At 41.6% G+C, this 23,523-nt stretch overlaps 1 protein-coding gene across 1 annotated transcript in view; it reads right to left on the minus strand.

The window, feature by feature from the left end:
- Positions 1–450: 450 nt before the first annotated feature.
- Positions 451–23,523, minus strand: part of DGKI (diacylglycerol kinase iota) — a 124,391-nt gene continuing 101,318 nt past the window's right edge. The window contains exons 28-32 of the mRNA XM_059845932.1: positions 14,563–14,600; positions 12,884–13,004; positions 5,403–5,439; positions 3,414–3,513; positions 451–2,487 (exon numbers count right to left, since the gene is read on the minus strand). Of these exons, the coding sequence (XP_059701915.1) occupies positions 2,371–2,487; positions 3,414–3,513; positions 5,403–5,439; positions 12,884–13,004; positions 14,563–14,600 (413 nt within the window). The 3' untranslated portion in view covers positions 451–2,370. The remainder of the gene's footprint in view (positions 2,488–3,413; positions 3,514–5,402; positions 5,440–12,883; positions 13,005–14,562; positions 14,601–23,523) is intronic.

Raw genomic sequence — 23,523 nt, forward strand, 5'->3', positions numbered from 1 at the left:
CCACATCTGGCCTCTGGAGGCTACCTGTGATGAAAGCAAGCCTTTACTGCTCCACCTGCTTCATGGGACTGAAGGATCAGGGAGCTCTCCCAGGCTCAGTGACCATTCTCAGCTTGGCCTCAGCACAGGACAGAACCAAGCTCCTGTGCTATTGAAACTTTCTCCATTTCTCAGATCAGTAAAGCAAACCAAAAGATTAAAGTGATGATAACATAATTCTTGTTCTCGTCAAATGTATAGAAATATTACACTAATGTCTTTTCTCATAGCTTGGAAATGATGCAAAGCCTACCATGAAACCACAGCGTGAAAATCTTTCCTTGTGGAAATATCACATACGCCAAAACTATGTTCTGAGTTTTTATTTTAACAGTTGCCAAATTCTGTTCTAATATATATATACATACTTATTTTATCCACAAGCCCCTGGATAATTATCAAGGGAAGTAATTTGGCTTTCATATTTTATTTTTTAAATGAGAAAGGTAGACAGAAAATAAGACAAAATACATTTCATGTCGCCATTGATCTATAGATTACAAATATATATAGTTTCCTTCCAGAGGAAGAAATACTAAAGAAATATTTTGCCCATATCAAATGAACTTTTGAAAAGAGGAAAAAAAATTAAAATATATTGTTCAGCTCCCCCCTCCCTACCACAACAATCACTCGTGCTTAAAAAAAAAAAATTGCATTCATTTGATTTTCTCCACTTCTACCAAAGAAGAAAAACTTATCTGGATAATGACCTGAGTTATTTTCATGGTTTCCAAATGTAAGTAACCCCAGTGATCACCATCTATCAGAGAGCTATCCCTAGCAAGGGATGTGAAAACAAACACTGGTGGATCTTTTGAATCAAACAACAAAGCAAAATTCAAAAATGTATTGCAAGAGTTATGCCAAAAGTCAGCCATGAGCATCTTCATGGGCACTGGTCTGACAAAGTAGAAGTGGAAGCTCTGCTATTTTGTCAACTGAGATATCTGTAGCAATTGGAAACCCAAAGATGAAACATTTTATTTATGCCTGTGTATTTGTTTGCTTTCTCTTCTTTTATGGTTATAAGACAGAGAACAGATGAGTACAGAAGACACAGCTGGCTTTTACAGCAGCTAAGCTTTACATTTCAAACCTATGGTGGGTAACAAGGCAAAGAGCTGCTGCTTGTCTTTCTCCAGGGACAGACTCCCCAAAACTTGGCTCCCTTGAAAAATCAGATAGTTTACAGGTTCAGCCAAAGAAGGTTTTCCCATTCCCAATGTGACCAGGGCAGTGCCCATTTGTTTGTTGGCAGCAGCAAGCCCAGGCTGGCTGCTGATGTTCCAGGTCTCCTTCTTCCCTCAGGCTGTGCTGTAAAGGGGTCTAGGTCTGTCATTGAGTCCATCAGAATTCCCTCAGTCTTCACAAATTTCTCCCCAGTGTAAAACCCATCTTTTCAGAAGTAAAGAACTAAAAAGCCATCAACTTCTAGGCAGGCCTGAAACCTGAGAAGAGCTGGGTCAGCCATTACAGGCCTAAAAGTGATATGAGAAACCTTCCTGATGACTTTCTGCTCTGGCTTTCAGCTGGGTACATCCCATAGAGCTCCTTTCCATACAAATGCCTGTCTCGTGAGGATACCATAACTGCATGCCCAGCAACAATGAGGTTGGGTTTTGTCACTGCTGTAAATATGACTGTGCCCCAAACCCTGGGAAACAAGGCAATAAGCAGCATCCTCTCCAAAAGCAGGGAAACTCCATGGGGGCTAAGTGCTGACAACACAGCTTCTGAGAGGATGGCAGGGGAGGGAATGTAGCTGGTAAAAACACTGGATATTTCTTAAGGGCATCCAGAGCTCCTCAAACATTTTGCAACTGCTGACCATTTGTGAAGACAACACAGAGATAACAGGTAATATTTAACTGATGAGAAGTGAGGGGAACAGGAGAATAAAAGCAATGCAGGAAACTGTAAGGATGGAGGACAGCCTGGTTGGGTGGCTTAATGCACCAGTTCATTTGGATTTTGTTCCCCCACACCTTCCTTACTCCTTCCTTTTTTTTTTTTTTTTTTTAAATAAATTATACAGATGAACATGGGAGAAGTTCATGCTACTTGCTGGAAGCAATAAAGGTAAATTTTCGTGGCCTATGGATTCCACAGACCTTTGAGTGTCCCACCTCATCCATCATGGGCTAACTTATGGAACATAACCATTCCCGGCAAGACTCAGTAGCCCTTAGAAACTGGTGGCATGTCCTCAGGTATTTTCCTCCAGAGTGAGAGACACGTGGGTTCCATCAGTTTCTTCCTCACACGAGGCCCGAGTGCCTCAGGTGCAGTCTCGAGATTTCCAGGGATCCTCTGGGACACTTTCAGACGTCAGACTGCTGTCTCCAGGTCCTCGTGGGAAACCATTTGATAGTTTTGTCGACTCTCCAGGTAGGAGGCCAGATCAGGATCACCAGCTTGCTGAGCCCTGTCCCGAGGGGTCTTACCCTGTAAAGAGAAACATGAAGAGAACATCTTGTGCTAACACATTTAGAACAGATGATTTCTAGGCAGAAGACGATTAACAAGTCAGAAGCCACTTGTCTGGATTGCATCTGTTTCAGAATGCTTTTTGTAATGTACAATTCTGCCATCTGAACAAGAGATGATAGAATCATAGATGACCTCTCTTCCCATTATAGGCAACCTCATAGAGCCCAAAAAGGCAGAAATTGGTTTTGATTGCCTGGCTGCAGCAAAGGTGCTTCTGACTCTGGAGTCCAGAGAACCAACTCACTCTCAAGCTGGTGACCACAGGGTGCTTGTGCTCAGAAACTCCAGAGAGGCAGTTTCTGAACCATGTTCCTAAGCAATCTGTAATGACAGAATATTCCTTGGATTTTATTTTTCCCAGATTACTTTCTCAGTCTAGCTTACACCAAAAGAGTGCTGTGGTTAGTGTTACATCAGTGAGCATAAGGGCAAGCCAAGGCAAAAGAAAATAGGTAGCCATCCTCACAAAGCAAGCCACCACAATAACCAAGCCTCACAGATGCTGTGCAATCAGAAATCAAGGCTCCTGCAGGTGGTCCTTGCCCACAGGCCTCTCTTTTGACCACACAGGAGGAGGATACTGCTGTGCCATGGAGATGTCTCATTCACACCCACTGCACCAAACAGTTTGAGGCCAGGCTCTCACTGTGGTGACAATGACCCATGTTGGGGACTGAACTGAAGTCTCCTGTGTCTGTTTAAATCAATACAGTTTTCTCTATAAAAATAGCTTGCTTCAAAGGAGCAACACACAAGGCTGAGGCTCCTTGCATGAGCCTCGGCACACACAAGGAAGCCTCAGCCATGCCAGCAGCAGGGAGAATGCTGCAGGGTCTCACTCAGCACACAGGGGTTGGTGAGGGCTGATGGAGCTGCCTTACCTTGGAGTCTGTCTTTCTCAGAGAGGCTCCTGCCTCCACCAGGAGCTGGCAGACGGTGCGGTGGCGCTGGCAGGCTGCCTTGTGTAGCGCTGTCTCACCCCTAGACCAAAGCACAGAAAGCAGCCGTGAGACACAGCACAGCAATGCACATTCACAAAGCACGAGGGGCAGAGCATAGACACAGAAGGATGCTGCATTTCTGAGAGGTTCCCTATTGCTGGCAGAGGTAGACTTGTGCACTCTCTCCCTTAACATCTACATCCTTTGACTCAGTAGGAAAGCCTGCAGTGCACAAATAGCAGATGAAGAACCATTCTCAGGGATGGGAAAGAAACATTGACGGATTTTATGTATTCAGAGAACTGAATGTCACATTCCCATCCAACCACCAGCTCTGTTAACTGCTGCAAAGGCAAGCCTGCCACCTTCTTATTTCACAGCAGGCAAAACAGCGACAGGGTTTGTTTCTTCCTGCAATTTCTTTCCTCAACCTCATTCTTGGAGCCATCCTAGAAAAATCCTATCCATCAAAGCTATGACTGGTGCACTTGCTGCCCCAGTTCTGATACCCTGCTCTCTTGGATGTATGAGAGCAAGAACTCTCATGTTCTTCCACCACTGGACTGCTGAGCTACTGTGGGAGATTAAATACATGCTTTTCAGAAAAGAAGATGGTGTGGTGGGAGCATATCTGTTGCAAAGCTTCTCACTCAGACTGGAGCTAAGTCTGACAGGATTCTAAAACTGACTGAAACTGACTTACTCTTGACTGAAAGTAAAGAAATCTATCTAGATTTGCCTAGGAAGAGAGGAAAGAATGCTTTGAGTGGGTTGAAAAGGAGTCCTTAATGCCAGTATCCAACAAGTAGGGCAATTACATAACCTGTGAAATAATAATTTACAAGACATACACATAGCAGGACAAATATTGCACCTACCTACACAGAGTGCATAAAGGAATCTCAACCCCCATCTATGACAGGGGATGTTGAAATCTTAAGAGGCAACCTTGTAATCAATATGCCTGTGCTGCATCAGAACTAGTATCAGAATAGGATACCCTCCTATTTCCCCCTGAGGACCAAAAGACAAATTCATACTGCCAGTTACAGCTTGAACCTTCCCTTTCCAAGGGTTAGAGGTAGAAGAACCTCTGTAAAGGGAAGCCCTCATAGCTGTGCTCACTGACACTCGATGTGGCTGTGCTACACCCCTGGAAGAAAAGAACCAGTCCATCCAGTCCCTGTCACCTCTGGACTTCACTCATGCACCTTGTGCAAAAGGTGTTGTCTGTTAGCAGAGGAGGGCACTGTGGGATGAGAAATGGTAGGCTTGATCCCTAGGAAAAAGACTGTTTTTATTTCATATGTATTACACATATTTTCCAGGATTATTCATGCTTCCCTTACATACTTTTGTGAAACTTTGATTATACAAGGTGTAAAAAAATTGGGAATTGGAAAGAATTTTTTGGGGTTGGATTTTTTTTTTTTTTTTTAAATAAGAAGTGATCTGATTGATGTTTTAACTGCTTGATGGAAACCTTCAACTGCACAAGTCCTGGCTGCTTAGGAGAGGCTAAGGCAGAGCACCCTCGCTGAATCAAGAAGGGACTGAAAAAAAAGCTGTAGAGCAAGAAAAGTAATTTCCTGACTTTTGGAACTTACTCTTCAGGTTGGTCCCTTAGTAGCTGGAGGCCAGAAACATCAAAACACAAGGCAGGGCTTCTATTCGTCTAGAAAGATTAAGGCAGCATGGGAAGCAATAGGGAGAAGGTCCTCTGCAAATCCAATGAATGTTTGTTTTAGGCAAGAAAGCCACATATGGCATGGCTGATGTGTGGTTTTTAGGTGGCCTTCAGTTTGCTTGTTTGGTTTTGAAGAGTTGTGCCATTTTAAAAGCTTTTTCCTTTTTAACAGTTTGCATTGAAAACCAAGAGTCTGCTAGTTTAACACACATCACGCGAAGGACAGAGTAGGTTGTACTTACGTTTCACTGTCTGTCATGTCCAGTAATTCAGATGGACCTGCAAAAGATAGTCTGGTATGTCATAAACCATTTGTCTGCATGACTAAAATAATATGTCCACCAGGAGAAGAGTCTCAGTAAAAATATATAAAAGAAGCCAAGTGAAAGCTCAACCATGAAAGCAAAAATATATGTATTATATATTTGTAACGTCATATTTGCTCATGTAAGCCCTTGCACTAATAAAATTCTGGATGCACAGTCGCTGCTGGAATGTCAGGAACAGGGAGTAGCAGCCTCTAAATTATACTGGGAATGAATATTCATGGAGTTTATTTTCTCACTCTTCACCTTGCTCAATTAAGTGGTTCGCATAAGTACAGTACATTGAAAATGCTGATATACTGGAAACCCTGATATATTGCAAGTCAAAATCTATTGTTGGTATTAGAGGGAAAATGTCATTAGGAAGTTGAAATTAGCCAAATTTCACCCTGAATGACATCCCTGTGCTGCTCCATTTAATAGTGTTATACAAAATGTAGATCAGGGTGGAATATTCCCAGCAGTCTTTATATTGATATGCAAATCCTGTACTCTACTGGTTAGCAATGATCAGGAAAGTAAGATTAAGAAAAACAGAAAAGATTTTTGTTATGTGGGAAAAAAATAATACATTTCTGTTAATGTCCTTTTGTCCTTGATATTTACTACAGGCAGATATTTATAGAGGCAAATTTCATCACTGGATTATAGTGATATGAAAAGGCTAGGACATAGATATCACTTGAAAAAAAACACTTTTCTTTTGCAGTCTGTCATAGTATTCTTCTCTCCACTGCTCTGGAGTGTAGTGTTAGATGGTATAGGGCAGTTAGCAAGGGGAACAGGAAAACTTTACAAGACTTTTCCTTCCTGTGCATGAGTATTTCTCTCCAGCACACTGACTTTGAAATTCAAGAGTCCTCAAGAGCTTACAGCAAATCTCACCTGAAACTGAGGAATTTCACACTACTTGCTTACAAAGGCCTATGCACAACCTCTCCACACTCCTTTTACTCTGAGTGTTTGTCAAAATGGATCAGAGCAGCCTGCCTTTACCTCCCTGCTTTTACAATGTGCACATGGAGTATCACTGGGCCTCCTGAGCTGCAGGCAGCTCCTTCATTTCATCTTGTGCCATCATGAGAAATGGTGATGCTTAGTTCTCAGTGCACGGGGCATTGTGTACCACTGCATACTTGCCATGACAGTTCTCCAAACTCAGTAGCTGCTGTCAATTATTAAATGCAGCCTGACTCAACCACCACAAATCCTCATCTCCACGCTTTGCAGTTGTGTGTTCACTCCTGACTATCAAAAAGAAGAATCAGTCGCTACCCCTGAGCTCCCACGACCACGAAGAAGGATAAAGGGGGATAAGCGGAACCTCTTGTTGAGAGGAAAAAAAGATAATGCCTGAAAAACTAAAAAGACAATTAAAGAAATACACATGAAGAAAAGGAGTCCTTTCCATTTCCTATGAGAAGATCGTGTTCTCTCAAAAATAAAGGTAATTCCCCATAGCTTCCAGCAATGCCACATCTCAGTGAGGGATAAGCAGGAATGGCTTGCAATGTGCTAGAGAAGAGACTGCTACCTATTATTTCTGCTCGTGGCTAGGGCAAGGAAGTTTTTATTGCCAAGGTGGAACAGGGTGACATGTCTGGCTTTATGGGTCATAGAGGTACTTGCCCAGGTAAGCAGAAGAAGCTGTTAAAAGGTAAGTAAGGTAGTAAAACAGAGAGTATTCAGAAGAATATGACTTGAGTGGGAGAAGAAAGCTGGGGCAAAGTGGATCTGGAGAGAAGCCAGGGGTAAAGGAAAACTGGTGTGAAGCAGGAAGCAATAGCAGGGCCAGGACAAAGGAGCTCAGTGCTGAGTGTGTGAGTACAGACCTGAGGAGATGACAAGTACAGCTCCCCAAGTGCACAGGGTGCTCTCCTGGATACTGTCCCAAATTCAGCATTTCATGGGAGAGCCCTGACTCCATCCGAGTCGTACGTAAGGGCCAGATACTGGGGTTAATAATTAGCTGCACGACCCGGTACCAGGATTCTTTAATTTCATTCTCTCTGGCCTGTCTCTGAAGCTGAAATGTCCCAACTCACAGCCTGAGCGGTGCCCTTTACTTCTTTATTTTATTTTCACTTGTGCTTCTCTTAAACCATCTCACGCCCTCCTCCTAATTCCCTTTCCCCTCTTTTTTGGACCTCATTTTTATATCAGTCTCCCTGGCGCTGCCAACCGACCATTCCAAATCCCCCTCTGCCCAGGGACAAAAGCTGCACAGATGTGGGAAGGGCTGGCACTGGGAAAGCTAAGGCACTGTCATCCTGACCCAGCAGGGAGGCGGCTGTTTCACTCTGGGACAAGAGGCACAGAAAGAAAAGGGGACCAAGGCACGAAGAGAAAGAGGACAAAATAACCCAATAGAAATCCGGAAGGGAAATGCATGAGTGAGATTTCTATCAAGGAAAACAGCAGGGGGGGAAATAAAAACAAAAGATGGAAATGTGTGGAGAGGTGGAGGGAGGAAAAAAATAGAGAGAGAAAGGGAAAAAGAGACTGGGTGGTGAAGAATGGCAGGATGGGGACGGGGGACGGGGTAGGGGGAGATATTAACTTGAAAGGAGCTGAAAAGCATGACGCACTGAGGGGGAGCCCAGCTGAGATCACTCTCTTTCCTCAACATCGCCCGTAGACTGTCTGTGTAGAATTATTAACTTTTTTCCTTCTCTCCTTTTGCCCTCTTTCACTCCACCAAAGCCCTTCTCCGGTTTCTCAGAAGGCAAAGCAGCCTGGGCTGGGTATGGGAGGAGGGAAAGCAAGGAGACTGAAAAGCAGCTGCTCCTTCACTGAGCTCACTACAATAAAAAATCTCCAACACTAAGTGACCATATTTCAGGGGCATTTCCAAAATATACAGCTCCACACATTCTTGAAAGGCCACTGAGCCCACAGCTTAGCCGTCTCCAGTGGATGTGGTTACAGCTACCCACAGGAGACCCACAGATATTAACCCCTGCCAGTCCTGTATCCTGTCAGTCCTTCATAGAACCAGGGAAGAAGGGTATTTACTCTAAGCAGTAATGTCAGACATCATCAACATTTCTGTTTATCTGTCAAAACCCTCTTTGTTTATTAATCTGGTGGAGATTATTATCTGAGGGACAAAACTGGATGTGGATCCTTACCTTCAAAGTAGGAGTATTTTTAAAATAACAGTAAACTGGAAACTCAACTATTTCTAGTCTTTCCCCAACACCACACTCTATTTTTTTTTTTTTTTTAACCTGATGGGAAAATTAACAGTGGTCTTTTCTGCTAGTGTCTTTTAGCTCAGAATTTCCACTGTAATATAGAGGCTAGACAGGTTATGGGAACATTCCTTCCTACATGTCTGTCAGCCACGTTACCCTAAAATTTGGTACGCTTGAAATTAAAATAGGAAATGTTATACCTTGTGCCTTCCAGAAAAACTAAATTGTTTTCTGCTCAGGCCCCTTACAAATGACCACTATCCTAAAACATTCTGCAAATCCAGACATATTAACAAGTGTCATGCGATCTCACTCTCATTCAGTGCTGCTTTCTGATGACTGTTCTGAATTTGTCCCTGACACACACCTCTGTCACAGCAAAATTTGCTTTCCCAAAGCCTTCCAAGGAACTTCTGAATCTGGTCAGAATGCAAATCCAGATTCACTGATGGCTCTTAGCTCTGGACATTGCAGTGCTAAGATTTATAAAATCATAATCTTTTTTTTTTAATCAGGGGATGCTTTCTAGTGAAGCAAGGATGCTGAGGTTTGAGGACAAGGAAATGTTAAGGATGGGATGCCCAACATACTGTCTGTTGCAGCAGAACTTCCCACCACAATCTCCTAAGGCAACTGTAAACATCTGTCCTCTCTTCTGTTTAAAATCAAAATACCATAGATGGACTTTTCAATTCTTGCTTGTCTCTTTCTACAAAAGACAAAGACAAGGCAAATGGAATTATTTGTATAATGTTTATAAATTACAAATTTTTCACAGCTGCCAGATAGAGACTCCAATCCAAGTTTGATACCAAATGCAGATGATTTAGGAGGCCCCTTTTCTAACAGAGGTTCTTAAGCCTTCCTTAATTCTGCTTGTGTTAGTCAAGTAGGCAGTTAACTCTTCTCTAATGTACATGCATTAGGATGCAATGCAGTTGCTGACTGCAGCATTAAAAAGCTGCGGTTGTGATACCTGTTGGGTTTGGCCCTCAGTTTCTAGCTAAGCATTTCTTACCTCAGCTACAGACAAGTTTTTAAAGCTGACCCTCCTACTAAAAGTGAAAGACTCCTGATTTAGGTGGGCAATCTTGAATGAGTGATAGGTCTGTGTCTCATGTATCTGCCCTTCCTGCACAGGGGATAGAGACAAACTGTTTTATTGGAGCATCAGCCAGCACAGCTCTTCCTGCAGCAGCAAGCAGCTGTTGTCCTGACACCTACGACATTGGTGCTTCAGCTGCTATTCCAGCCTTGTGCAGGGCCACTGTGAATTATCTGGCAGCACTGCACAGCAGTCCCCCTGTGTGACTCATCCCTACTATTTCTAATTTAAGATAGGTTATTTTCCTCCCCTTAACATTTGAAATAATTCTGATCATGATCACAGAATAACCTTTCATATAAATATGCCCTGCATGTTTGCAGAATAGGCCATCTCCACAAAGGAGACCTTTAGCACCACTACACCTTTTCCTTTCTTTGTAGTTCTAGTTCTATGTGTGTCACTCCTGTACTGCATTGGATTCATCCCAGTGTCTTTCAAACTAGAAAGTTAAAGTTCTGGAGCAGTGGGTTTTGTTTTCTTTTGTTGCTGTTGTTTTTTAGAGATATTCAGAAGATTTTTCCCTGTGTGATTAATAATAGATTTTCTTTGCTGTGTGCTTGAGGGTGTTTTACAGTGGAACTCCTATTCACTCCTATTCACTATCCTCAGCCATGTATTGGGAAGCAGACAAACTCCAGAGGAAGTGTGACTGGGCAGAGGTAACTGCCAGAACAGAAGTAAGACTCATTTTTATGAAATTTTTATGGGTGGATATTGGCAGAAGCAAGAAGCTCCATGCAGGGAATCCCTTAGATATTAGTAGCATTGGATCAGGTCATGTACAGTAATTAATGCTGAGAAGATGTCAAATGCCAGAGAATGCAAAGAAAAACAAGGGCATTATGATGATGATGATTCAGCAAGAGAGCTCATTCGTGGCTGAGAAGTGCCCAGAGTAGAAATGAGTTTCATTAATTGCTTGGTGGGAGAAGAGAGGAGGCCTCTATTAGATTGTGCATTGTCCCATGCACTCCCTGATCCCCAGAGAATGTTAAACAAACAATGCATTTGGAGAAGCCCAGAGGACATATGTCTGGAAAGCTGCAAAAGCTTCCTGCCATCTTTGGGGATAAAGAAGGGAGAGAGGAACTGAGCTGACATTTGCTCAGTCTTCTGATTTGTCTTTGTCTAACAGTCTGTAATCCCTCACATTTCTCTATTTACTTCCAAAATTCCCATGGATTCCCTGCTTACATTCTTATCAGTTTAAATTATCTCACTTTAAATATTCTTCAAAGTAACTGGGTCAGACTGTCACTAAGTTAAACTTTGTGTCTGATAAAAATCCTAGAGACACATTGATGAATTGGCACAGGTCATGTGCAGTGTGAGAAGAGACCAGGGGCAGTAAGAAAATAAAGCAAAATTATGCCTGTCTACAGAATTCAGTGGTACATGTGTGTACTGTGACTAATGCAACAATCCAGAGCAGGTAAATAGAAGGTAGAGTTAGCACTGGTTATGTTTGCTAGAACTGGTGAGAAAACCAGTCATTATTTGGAATAAGGCAAATTGCACTGCCCTATCCATGTGTAGGTATCTATACATGAAGGAGTAAAAGAACAATTCAGCCCCTCTCAGTCAGATTTTTGGGGCATGGTTCCATTGTCCACATACAGATTTTTTGTGCTGTTTGATATACCTATGGGCAAGCCTTGGGATGCACTTGGAATGACAGAGAAGCTTGCTTGGGCTTTGGCTGTCAGTGCAGGTCAGGGCTCCTCTGGGCCTTGTGTGTTAGCTTGTAGACCTAAGCAAATGTCCTGGTCTATGTCCCTTATCTAAGGGCAAATGACACTAGACATTTATGCTTATATAAATTAATAAAGTGCACAGGTAGCTGTTGCCTGAATCACTTTCTGGGGTCCAATGACTACCTTGACTGAATTAGTCATGCTAGAAGCCTGCTGCTATTAAGGATGCCCTCCTCACTTCCATCTGCCACCAAAAGTGCCTCTGTCATTCCAGAGCAAATGAACTAAGTCACAGATTGCTGCTGACAACACAGGAACTTGGACCTACGGAATACCTGACAGCTCTATGTTAATACCTAGCTTAGGGGTCAAGATTGAGGAGATGCTTTGTTGCTTCTTCCTTTCTTAGGAGTTATGCCTTTTTCTTCTCTCTGTACAATTTGTGCAGTACCTTGGAACAATAGCTAACACTTATTCTAATTACCAGGGACAGTCTCTGTGTCCACACTAGCACTGCTGCTGAAATTATGTAGCTGATTTTGACATTCAGAAGCTAAAATAGCCATTGATATTTTGAAGTGGGGTCAGAGAAAAGTTAAGACTAGAAAACTTTTCCTACAGGGAAGGAGGCTGATAACTGTGACTTCAGCTCTATGAGCAGAGCAGTGACTATTTTGCTGTGCCACTCTCCAGCAGTGAGGGAACAAGGTTACAGTGGTTCAACAGGCAGAAGCTCCTAAATGTGACTGCCTCAGACACAAAAAAAAATTGCTGCATAGCCTGTAATCTACTGACAAAGATAAGAAGAGTAAAAAGGAAAAAAGGTCAATAGCGTGATCACAGTCCATAAACACAAAATGGAGATCATAAGTTTTTGCTGTTGGGTGGTCTTGAATCTAACAGACATAATATTCTAAGGCTGGAATGGAAGCTAGAGGAATCTGTCTAGATATAAGGAAGCAGATTCCTTACCAGTGTGTTACTAAATGGTGAAATAATAACAATGGTTCTATGGGCTCTTTGTCACTGTAAATGTTTTAATAGAGAGTTGATGCTTTCTACAACATATGCTCTAATTGAAAAACAGTTCAGAGGATCCCTGTGCCAGAGGCTTTAACTAAAGCTTCACACTGCCTCTTCACAGCCCCCCACAGTTGATGCAAACTTGAAAACACCACCCTCCTCAAAAGCCATTCTAATTCTATTCACACTTTGCCTGGAGCCATCACTCTCATTGCTAGCCCATTCCCAGCCTCCTGCTCACACATGCTGCAGGTGGACATTGCACTGAGGGACAGCATAGATGAGTGAGGCCACCTGCAGCAGCCTGGTGTGGTTTTGCCTGAGCGACACTTGGCTGAGGTACAGCTCTCTGTGGGTCTGCCCCCTGGGACTCACCATGCTCTAGGATGTATTTCACAATCTCACCATTCCCAGTCTTGGCAGCGTGGTGCAATAAGGAGCAGTGATCAGGTCCTTGGATTAACAAATTGGCTCCTTTTTTACAACATTCTATGAACTGGAAGAAAAAAAAAAAAGAAAAAAAAAGAGAGAGAAAAAAACCATACAGAAGGATAAGAAGGGAGGAGCAGAAAACCAAATATGTCACTAAATTCTTTGCTGGTTCTCATTGTAAGTCAGTTCCAAATAGAATAAAATAAAATAAAACATTAATTTAAAACCAGCTTTTAGGCCATGATATAAAACATCTGAAACCAGAAGTATTGACAATTATATGGGTTAAGGAGAACAGTCTGTATTTCCTAAACAATGAGACATTGCTACTCTACTGGTGATGATTTATTGCTTGCTAGGAATGCTTGCAAACCACATCTGGCAACACTGTTGGGATATATTAAAATACATGTACTTGATAAAAAGTTCTGGCTTCTCTGCTGAAGGCTCAAATTTTTCCTCAGCACAGGAGTCAAATATTTTCTGACTAAATCAGAAAACTCCAACTCAAAATTCCAGAAGAGATGAGGTGACTGTCATGGACCTCCCTTGTCACAGTGCCCCCTGTTCAGGGCTGGCCGAGGAGGAAGCAATACATGGGGTAAGAATAAGAGGGAAACAACAACCAGACAGGTCTCAGAAATGCTGCAAACTTTGGGGGAGGGGGGAGGGATTTGCAGTGCAGATCAGGGCAGTAAAAGGAGAGAATTGCTACAGTGAGGACTCATTCATGATGCAGTACACTGAAGAAGGATGAGGAGTTTCCCCATCAAAGCCAACTCAGGCAAAACATTATCAAGAAGTGTAAAGGAGACAATATTTTTATGACGGCTTGAAGGACTGCTCCCTAGAAGCTGCAGCCACAAGAGCTGAAGCAGTGGTATAGAAAGGAGGCAAAATACCTGCAGGCAAAAAGTTGGCCTAACAGCACTGTCATTTTTACAAATGGCTCTAAGCTGGCTTCTCACAGATGAAATTGCAATCATTAATCACAGTCCTCATCCAAATTCGAGAGCATGTTTTCAGATCCTGACTTGGCTACTGAGACAGGCAGCCTGAATAGCTGTCCTATGTGGGACTGCAGTCATTGGCACAAAAAGTTTTGCATGAGTAGTTTTGCCTCCCAAACTTACTATACCGAGGCCCTAATGTTTTGAGACATCCATCAGGTGATAAAACAACCAGCTGAGGTTTGTTCTGCCTAGTCTGGTGGTTGCCTAGGTGGACTTTGAGCGAGCTAGCACTTGGGGCCTTGGCCACCAACCTCAGTGGTGGAAAATATGCTTTCCTGTGTAAGGCTATGTCAGAACTACCCTGCTGTTCAACACTGCCAATACAGTAATTTCCCTGTTACTGACTGGCACGTTGCTCTGTGCAGTGGGCTCTGAATCCTGGGCAAAAAGGCTCTGGCTAACACCAGATCCTATTCACACAAATTTCACACCTCACCCGAATGATGTGTTCCCCTAGTATTCAGGGTTTCCTGGAAAGGCTGTAAAATGGCACTTGCCAGAAGTCTCCACAGCAGCCTGTTTATGATTTGAGCAGAGGTGTAATAAAATGTACAGTATATCTGACCAGCAAAAAACTGAGTAAGTGGACACTCAGTGCTCTGTACCTACCTTCAGTAGATCACCAGATATGACTGCCTGTAAAAGTGCTGCAAAAGACAAAAAGAAAACTGATGTCAGGCAGAAAGCATTATGCATACAGCTTCACAGCTGAGGACATAGCTCACAACACCTACAAGTTAAGACTGACATCTCTCAGTCCACTTGCATTCTCATGTACTACCAGAACCAGTGCAAACCCTGTGCTGACGCATATTGGAAAGGAAGAAGACAACCCATGGTGATGAAAGCTGCATGGACATCAAGCCATCATTTCCAATGCTCTTCTGGAACTGCAGGTTTCTGTCTGAATTTTTCACTTGAGACACTTCTGAGACCTTTCAACAGTGTCCACAAGGTGGACAAGGTCAAGTCTCCAGCACCTGAGCCTTCACTGAAAATACCAGTGTTATCTGCACAGAGAACCTGAAACTGTCTACAGATCTGTCAGACTTTGTCCCGCTGATGGTGTTGTGGCTAGTCAGTCCCCACTACACTGAGAATCCCAAATTCTAGATGACTGAGTGACAAGAGAGAAATTTCTTAACAATTACTTGTATTACATATACATTATGAGATGCCAGAGGGAGCAAGTCCCCTGAGTTTGGCAGAAAGGGTCAAAGACAGAGCCAGAGCCAGTCCTCACCTCACCAGCCTTTCTATTTTAAACAGACATGGAGACAAAAAGAGACAAACAGGACAAGAGCTCACAACAAGGCAGGAGAGAGCTGGGAGCTTCTCAGTACCCACTACTGTCTGTGCTGAGCCTGTCAAAAAACAGAAGGAAGGCAAAAGCCTGGGACGCCCTATTGCCCAGAGAAGCTGTTACAAACCTATCATATGTGGCTGTGTCCTTTTCTCCTCCTTCTCCCTGTTATGATATATATTATAAAGAACAATGATGAATAATCTTTCTGAGAAAGCACTTATGTGGTTTGCATCTTTGAAAGCACTAAATATCTGCCTCAACTCACGCTTTTTCAACAGTGTCTAAGCCCATTTCTATCTTTGTGTCTAGGCAGTGCAATCAAATTAAGCATTTGCCCAAGTGCCATCCTTGATAAAGATGCCAAAAATTCATAGAGGAGTAAGCAGGAACAAGTGAGGAAAGAGAACCACAGCATAGCCCCGCCTCTGAAAAATAACACACAGGAAACTGCACAGTGGGAATTCCATGATGAGCTTGCTACGCCTTCAGAAATGACAAGGCATCCAAGCTAAACACTGCAGAAGAGGAAGGATGTTCAAAGGCAGCTCAATAAATGTCCTTTTCTTTGAAAACACCTGGAGCTACTATGTGGTTTTCTGGTCTCAGTAATGCCTCATGCCCCAGGCACACAGCAGTGGGAGAAGCAAAACCCCAGACCAGCTAAACTCTGTCTGGAGGAAGCAGTAGAAGCAATTCTTGCAGCTTTAGATTTAAGGCAGTTTTTCAGCGACCATGAGTTAAACCAAATCCTAAAAATCCCCCCAACATCTATGAGAGCAAGTACACACAGATTTTTGAAATGGAAGAAGGCAAACACTAGCAGGTAAGAGCTAGAAAATTCTTCACTTTTTATTTTCAGTGGTTGACATCCTTCTTTTTTTCCCAATAGTTCTAACAATTGCTCAGCCCAAATTAATAGCAGAGCAGAATTTAACTCGTGTAATTTGCTCGATTTCCCTCTCTCATTTTGGTCAATCTGGCCTTACTGACACCTTTATGCTTTAGGCTTCAGCAGTCTGATCTTGCAGTAGCCTAAAGAATAAATATTTTGCACATCTCATATGTAAAAATCAAATGAACTGGTGACATGAGTTTTTCATTGCCTTCAACATCCAATTTTTTAAGACATGGCTTCCCTAAGTCACTTTCCTAAGAGGCAGTAATACATTTTGAACTGAAGATTACAGTTCAAAAAAAAAAAAAAAACAGCGAGAGATTCTATGAAAAGCCTGACAAGTTGTGAAAAATCTTCTCCACCAAAAATCCATAATCAGAAGTGGTCTGGTGATAAGGCTATTAGGATAAAGCAGCTCTAAAACAAATTCAACATAATTAGACCAATCTTTTCATCTCTTTCCTAAGCCTCAAATCCAGCAAAGCATTTAGGCAAGTGCTTAGCTTCGAGCTAATTACATTCTTTTCACGCCAAGTCTACCTGCACTCTTAAAATTAAGTGCTTTGCTACAGTAGAACCTATTGGATAAATGAATACATTACATATCAACAAAACCAGCTGGCATAACAAGAGATTACACACCAGTAAAATAATTCAGAGCTGTATGCCCCAACAGAGGAAGATTTAGAAGTTATTGAGCTGGAAGTGGAGAAAGGTTCTTTAGAATCAGGAGCGTGTTTACATAAATATATGAATATTGCTTAGCACACTAACCCCATAAACCCAAATGGGGCTGCTGGGCATACTGAGGAGGAGGGTGAAGATGGCAAAAAATCACCTGGTTGTTAAAGAGGTGGTGAAGCAAGTAAGCAGATGGCATTGACAAGAGAGAGCAGACTGAGAAGTTGGAGAAAAATGCTGTTAACATGCAATGCCAGGCTAGCTTAAAATTAGAAGCATTAAAGTTTATTATTTATTTCTTCTAAGCAACACTGCACTACTGGTGTAATACATAAAATTAATTATGTCACTGTTTTATCATATATAATATACCTTCAGGTCTTAAAGATGTGTCAAAAACCACTTGATTTAATTAATATTTTAGTCAAGTCATTGTTTTCTCAGTTTCTACTAAGAAAAGCATTTCTCATTACTAATAAAAGTGTTGTATTACCTTTTATATTTATTCAGCAAGTACCTTTACTGCTGATGTGACAGTTTGGAAAAAGTGGCAAGTGGGGTACTCTGTTCCTGTATTGAGGAAGCACTTGGGCCCCAGGCTGTCTCCTCAGCAAAGCTCTAACTACCCAACTTGGAAAAGAATCTTCATTAAAAAAACCCAACCAAAGCAACAACAACAAAACAACTCAAGCCACCCCAAAAAACACAAAACCCAAGCCAACAAAAAGAAAAGCTATTGTACCCAGGCCTGCCAGCAAAAAAAATGACGAGCAAAACAAACCCCAGAAAACCACCCACACCAAAACAAACCCCCTCACACACATGCACCTCTCCACCTATCTTATAAATTATTATTGAGCAGATACAGGTGCATAATGCACCCACAGAAAAAAAGACTTGTTGAAAAGGCTGCTAATTGAATTGTGGTGATGCTGCAGGCTAAGAGAGATTGAGACACAGGATAAACAAGTTCTAGCACACTCATGCTGAAAACAATACTTTTCCTAGGGCATATATCACTCATCTAATTTCTATCTTAGTGTCCTCTGCTTCCATTGGAAACAGCTATTTTTATTTCATATTCTAAAAATCTATGTCACTGAGTTACAACAAAGATTTTTTGTTTCCCAGACAAAATTAACTTCTGAAATAACAAATGCTCTCTGGCTCTGCTGGTGAAGCCAGCACCATTAAAACAGTGCTGCAAAGTCAGTAATTAAACACTGGGCGTCAGAGAAAGGAGGAGTGAAGTATTCATACTCCATAACTTCAGAGGCTGCAAGATGGCTGAGAATTCTCCCAGGGTTGCTTGGATGGTCAGAAGAGAAAATAACTCTCCATAGGAAAAAACCTAGTTTGCCCTGCAACAAACAGTTCATGTTGTTCTCCACAGACTAAAGAAGCTCTAGAAAAAATTTCCTCCAACCTGCAACATCTAAATTAAGAGACAAACTAAGGCAGAGAGGGGATCCTTCAGAATGGCATGACTCCAGGGGACATGTCTGATCACCTCCAGGAATGACAACCAAACAAAAGCAAAATGAGAGGTCTTCTTTTAGGGTTTTCCAAGGTGTGGTATTCCTAGCACCAGGCAATACTCATGGTCTTGGAAATTTCAGTTCCTCATATACCCTCAGGTGCAGAATGAGAATGTCTCATCAATGTAAGTGCTAAGGCCACAACTGCAGCACATCAGAAGAATACAGCAGGAGAGGAGCAGAAGTCATCACCATCACCTTGCTCACTTCAAAAGCCATAAAAATTTTCAGAAGCATCACAAGCAAGGAAAAACCTCAAACAACTACCCCTTCCTGCGTGCCCTGCAGAAAAATTTCCTCATAATGCCAAAGCTGCTGATCAGCTTATCACCAAGGACAGACACAGGGTTATCATCACACCAGAAACTTTGCTGCTGAAACACCTTCAGAAGGAACAGGAAGACAAAAGTTCTTACAAAACCTTGTAAGTAACATCTCAGGATCACAAGATTCTTTGCTTAAAGTAGATTGGCATGGGAGGTTGTAAGTAAGTTAGTTGAGTAATCATTAGTGAGACAGTAAAAGGAGATGTTCTGCACTGAAAAGAATCTCAAACAGGGTGGTTCTACAGCCTGCCACTGTCAGTAGCACAGGTGTAATGTGTCTCTTCACTTAAGTTATTCATAAACCAGAAATATCCTCCAGATTTTATTAGTCAGACTGCACACCTGATCTGACTCTTTCAATGCTATATTTGAAACCATTACTTCTGTACCAACTAAGCCACAAAGAATGCTGATAAAAATGTACAACAACTTTGCAGTTTTCAACACTTACAAGCAATTCTTTAGTGAACATCTAAAAATTTTGAATGAAGGGAGCAGAATTATTTAAAATGTGTTATAAAATATAAGTATCACACCAAGGAATTGTCATATTCATAATTAAAATGCAGGCAATTATAGACCTATTAATGAAATGCAGTGTGACAACAGAATATTATTTGCAATAATGCATCCTATCATGAGTTAAAAAATACCAGGGTACCAATGCATCTAATCAGAGTATGACAATATTTAAGCAGATGGAAAATGATGGCAGAATTCAGCTACGATAACTCGAGACCTGGTTGGAGGAGGGTGCTTTGACCAAAGTGGTTTGGTGGGAGGCATCCCTGCCCATGGCAAGGGAGCTGGAACTAGGTGCTCTTTAAGGTTTCTTCCAATTCAAACCATTCTATGATTCTCTGATCTCAAAGAGAATTAGGGCTCATAAAGCCTTTAGCTCTTTCAAAAGACACAGTAAGACAGTTGATAATCTGAAGTGATCAGCTCCTTGCAGAAACCTCATTTAACAGACAATGCCTGCATCTGTCCAGCCCTAAGACACATCTAGTGCACTGATTCAGCATTTGGAATTGATATGCCATCAGCATTTCAGTGCTGAATGCTTCTTACTTGTTGGAGGCAGCTAATAAAAAATATAAGAGCTTTGGTGTGGAGTGCCCAGAATTTAAGTGTCAGTGTTCACCACAATCTCCTGCTAGAATGCTCAGGGGAACTCTTAAGGAATACCTCATAAAATACTGCCTCATTCAAACCTTGTAGAGCTGATAATGGAGAAGAAACTATAGGACAAGGTGACATCATCAGATTTTTGAGAGTTATTAAACTTAACTTGGACTATCATTAGCTTCCAGAACATTTCCAACCCTTTATTGCTGTTTTAGTCTTTGTGTAATTCACAGAGTTAGAAATTTAAAGTAATTACTGCTTTAAATCTTGAGAAGTTAAAAGCTGATCCTGATTAGAAGAGTACTTTTACACAGTTGGAGTCCTGAGCTGTTAAAGATCAGCATTACTGAAAAGATAACAAAAGAAGCCCTCAGGGTTTATTTTTCACCAGTTCTACAGAAATCAATAACTTCTATTTCAATCACTCCAAAAGCTATGCTCTCAAAAGACTAGAGTCCATTCAGAAATACACTATTTTCTCTGTAAAGAACAATTTGTTCATAAAAGGTTTATGACAAACTGACAGTAATGTAACTTACCCAGAAATGTACAGAACTGATTTTTTTTCTACTCTAGCCATGATCTTCAGCCTTGACCTGCAGATGAAAGGGGTGGGGAGTACCACAGAGAATTGCTTTGTGGATTACTTCCCTTCTGAGAGGACTGTGAGAAACAGGCACCTAAGACACAGAGCAGTGAATTCTCTTGGTATTTCTGAAGGGCCTGACAGTCCCATAGAACAATTTTAGGGATCCATGAAGAGAAGTTGCAAATTTCTGCACTTGAGCTTTTACAAAAACTTTACCTCTTTCCAACATTTTATCTGCTTTTAAAGTTACAGAAAGAAACACAAAACTACCTATAAAATACACATGCCACACTGTCTACATAACTGAGAAATTAAATTACAAAACTAATAGTGCTTTGTTGGAATGACTGTGGGCTCACAGGTCTTTTATCTACAGACAATCTCAACTCTCACCAAAGCTGATGATGATTACATATTTCCTTTGAATATAAGCTGAGTGAAAAGAGCAATTAAATTTTTCTTCATGTGTTTTATGCACCTGCAAGTAGTGGAAGTGACAACTGAAAACCATGAAAAAATGAAACAGAAGTTAAACCTTGCAGGTTAAGGGGTCCTCTAGATGCTGGCAAAAAAAAAAAAAAATCCAGAAATAAATGGTAAAACCACTTCTATATTCACTGAAAAGGTACTCACTATATTCACTTCTATATTCACCTAGACATATTCACTGATAAATACTCACCATATATCACTTATTCTGTATTCACTGAATTCACTGAATATAGTGAATATATTCACTATATTTATTGAAATATTCATTGTATTCCATTCACAGGGAAATGGAAAAAGGTTCGTGAACTTGCTGGTGGAGCCCAAAGACTGCAGAAGAAGCATGATGGAAAAATGACAGCAAAAAATAGATGCAGTTAAGAGGTTTCCTGCCTAAGTCGTAATATCCCTTGTGCTGAATAAAGCAAAGACTCATGGAATTTTAATTTTTTTCCAAAATATATCTGTTTGCTACCACTGCCCTAAAGAAACAGGTGCTAAACAAGGGTTCTCCACAGGTTTCCAGATTCAGAAAAGTCTTGGGCTTCTTATGGAACTTGAGGCAATGCCAACAGTCTAGGCAGGTCACAAGAGCTCTGCTGTGAGGCACTATTTCCATGAAAGACAAAAAAATAAAGAGCCTGAGAGCTCAAAATACTCCCAAGAGACCAAAAAAACTGACAGTGCAGCAACCTGCTGCAACCAGGAGCTCAGCAGCACAGCAGCTGAGCAGCAGCCAGGCACACACACCAGTTCAGGAAGAAGGATATTAGGAAGACCTTCACACAGCATCTTCAGCTGTTTCACCTGGACAGGAAAACCTGCATAAGCACACATCCTCTTGGGGTTTGAGAGAGACACTTTTGAAGTCTGCTGGCCCTCTGAATAAGTCATGCCTCAATGACATCTATTTCTAGGATTGGATGAAGAGGTAGAAAACCCTTCTAAACGTTTGAGGGCTTCCCTTAAGTTACAAAAACACTGCATCCCATGCAGATTTAGAAAACTGACACAGTTTTGATTGCACCTGTTTGTCTAACTTGTGAATAAGAGAAAGATATAACATGTAAAAAAAACAATCATTACTCAGGTGGCTATAAATATGCATTATGAACCTTTTAAGAATTTAAAAATTCAAATAACAGCACCAAAACACTGGTAAGAGAGGAGGAGGGGAGGGGAAGGCAAAAATAGCCACACATGCTTGCTGGAGGGAAAGAAAGGCTAAATTCTCACTTACACAGAAGTCCCTTCATACAACTCTGGAAGGATAAAGAGGCTTTCAAGCAGATGTAAATTACACTCAAGCAGCCTTTAAAGCCCCATTTTCACTCAGACCAGTTTAAAGCTACTTTGATGCCAATTAGAGTCCAACCTGAATTGTTTATGTGGCACTAGTGCAGAGCTGAGAGTGCAGTTGATAGTTAGGAGTGAAAGAATTCATACCGTAATGTTGAACTTTTGCTGCAAGACCATTTAACTCAGATTTACAAAAGCAAAGGATGGTAAAAAACAAAAAGTACTTCCTTTGTAAATAGTTCATAGCCCCAAAGAACAGCCATGGATAAACTAAGCACCATCTGGCTCACATCGTCACTTTTTTGCCCTCCTTTTCCATTCCACCATTTTTATTTTTAAACCAAGACAACAATTTATGTCATTCTGAGGAGTGATGCAGTGGAAGGAAATGTCTGTGATGAAGTGAGAACATAAGGCAGGGAAGACTTAGGCTGACTAATGCAGTAATTTTATCAATAGAGTGGCACTACCTTGGCAGAAAGAGAATTCTAGGCAAAATAATTAAGCAGTGGTTTATTTTTAATTTAAAAATAAACAGGACAGTAAAAAAGAATCACTGTGGGCCAGACTATTCCTCTCCTTTGGCATTGTGGACCATTCCCATCACAGGCACTCTTAGCACACTCCCTTCAGGTTTTTTCCACACTGGCTGCCATTCCTTTGCCTGCAATATCTAAGTAACCCTTCCTCAAAAAGCTAGGGCTTCACAGGAGAACTACATCATCCAAAATTCAGTTCAAGAATATTTTTTCTATCCAAGTTCTTCAGTGGGTGATTTCTATCTGACCATGAGCAACCTCCATCAGAAATAAAAGCCAGAAGCAATGTAGTTTGCAAGGTTACCCAGAGCTTCTGCTTGAAAACAACAATTCACATGACATATTCCTCACTCATACTTCCTCCAGAGGGGAAAAGGTTAATGGCAGTGGACATGGGGAAATAAATGGTTTTCTGTTTTCATCTATTACTTATTCAGATGCCCACATCTGCCAGACATCTCCTTCTCAGGTGCCTGCTGACCCCTCAAAGTGCTTGGATATGATAAGAGGGGTGGGTGTAGGCACCTTTTAAAGGTTTTATCCAGAAAGGACCTCCCTCAGCCCTAGACCTGTGCTTTCAAAAATGTTTTCTCTTGCCAGGGGGACCCTGGGTCTGCATCAATACTATCCTCTGCTGAGCTGAGAAGCAAATGAACCAACCCCGAGCAGATCTCCAAGGCATCATTAGCTCAGCCACAGACACTTTCAAAACACTGTCCAGGAGGGCTTTCTTCCCAAAGTGGCTAATTAATCAAAATAAATACCTGCAGTCTGGAGCCT

This window comes from Haemorhous mexicanus, chromosome 5, assembly GCF_027477595.1.
Source record: "Haemorhous mexicanus isolate bHaeMex1 chromosome 5, bHaeMex1.pri, whole genome shotgun sequence".
NCBI classification, from domain to species: domain Eukaryota; kingdom Metazoa; phylum Chordata; class Aves; order Passeriformes; family Fringillidae; genus Haemorhous; species Haemorhous mexicanus.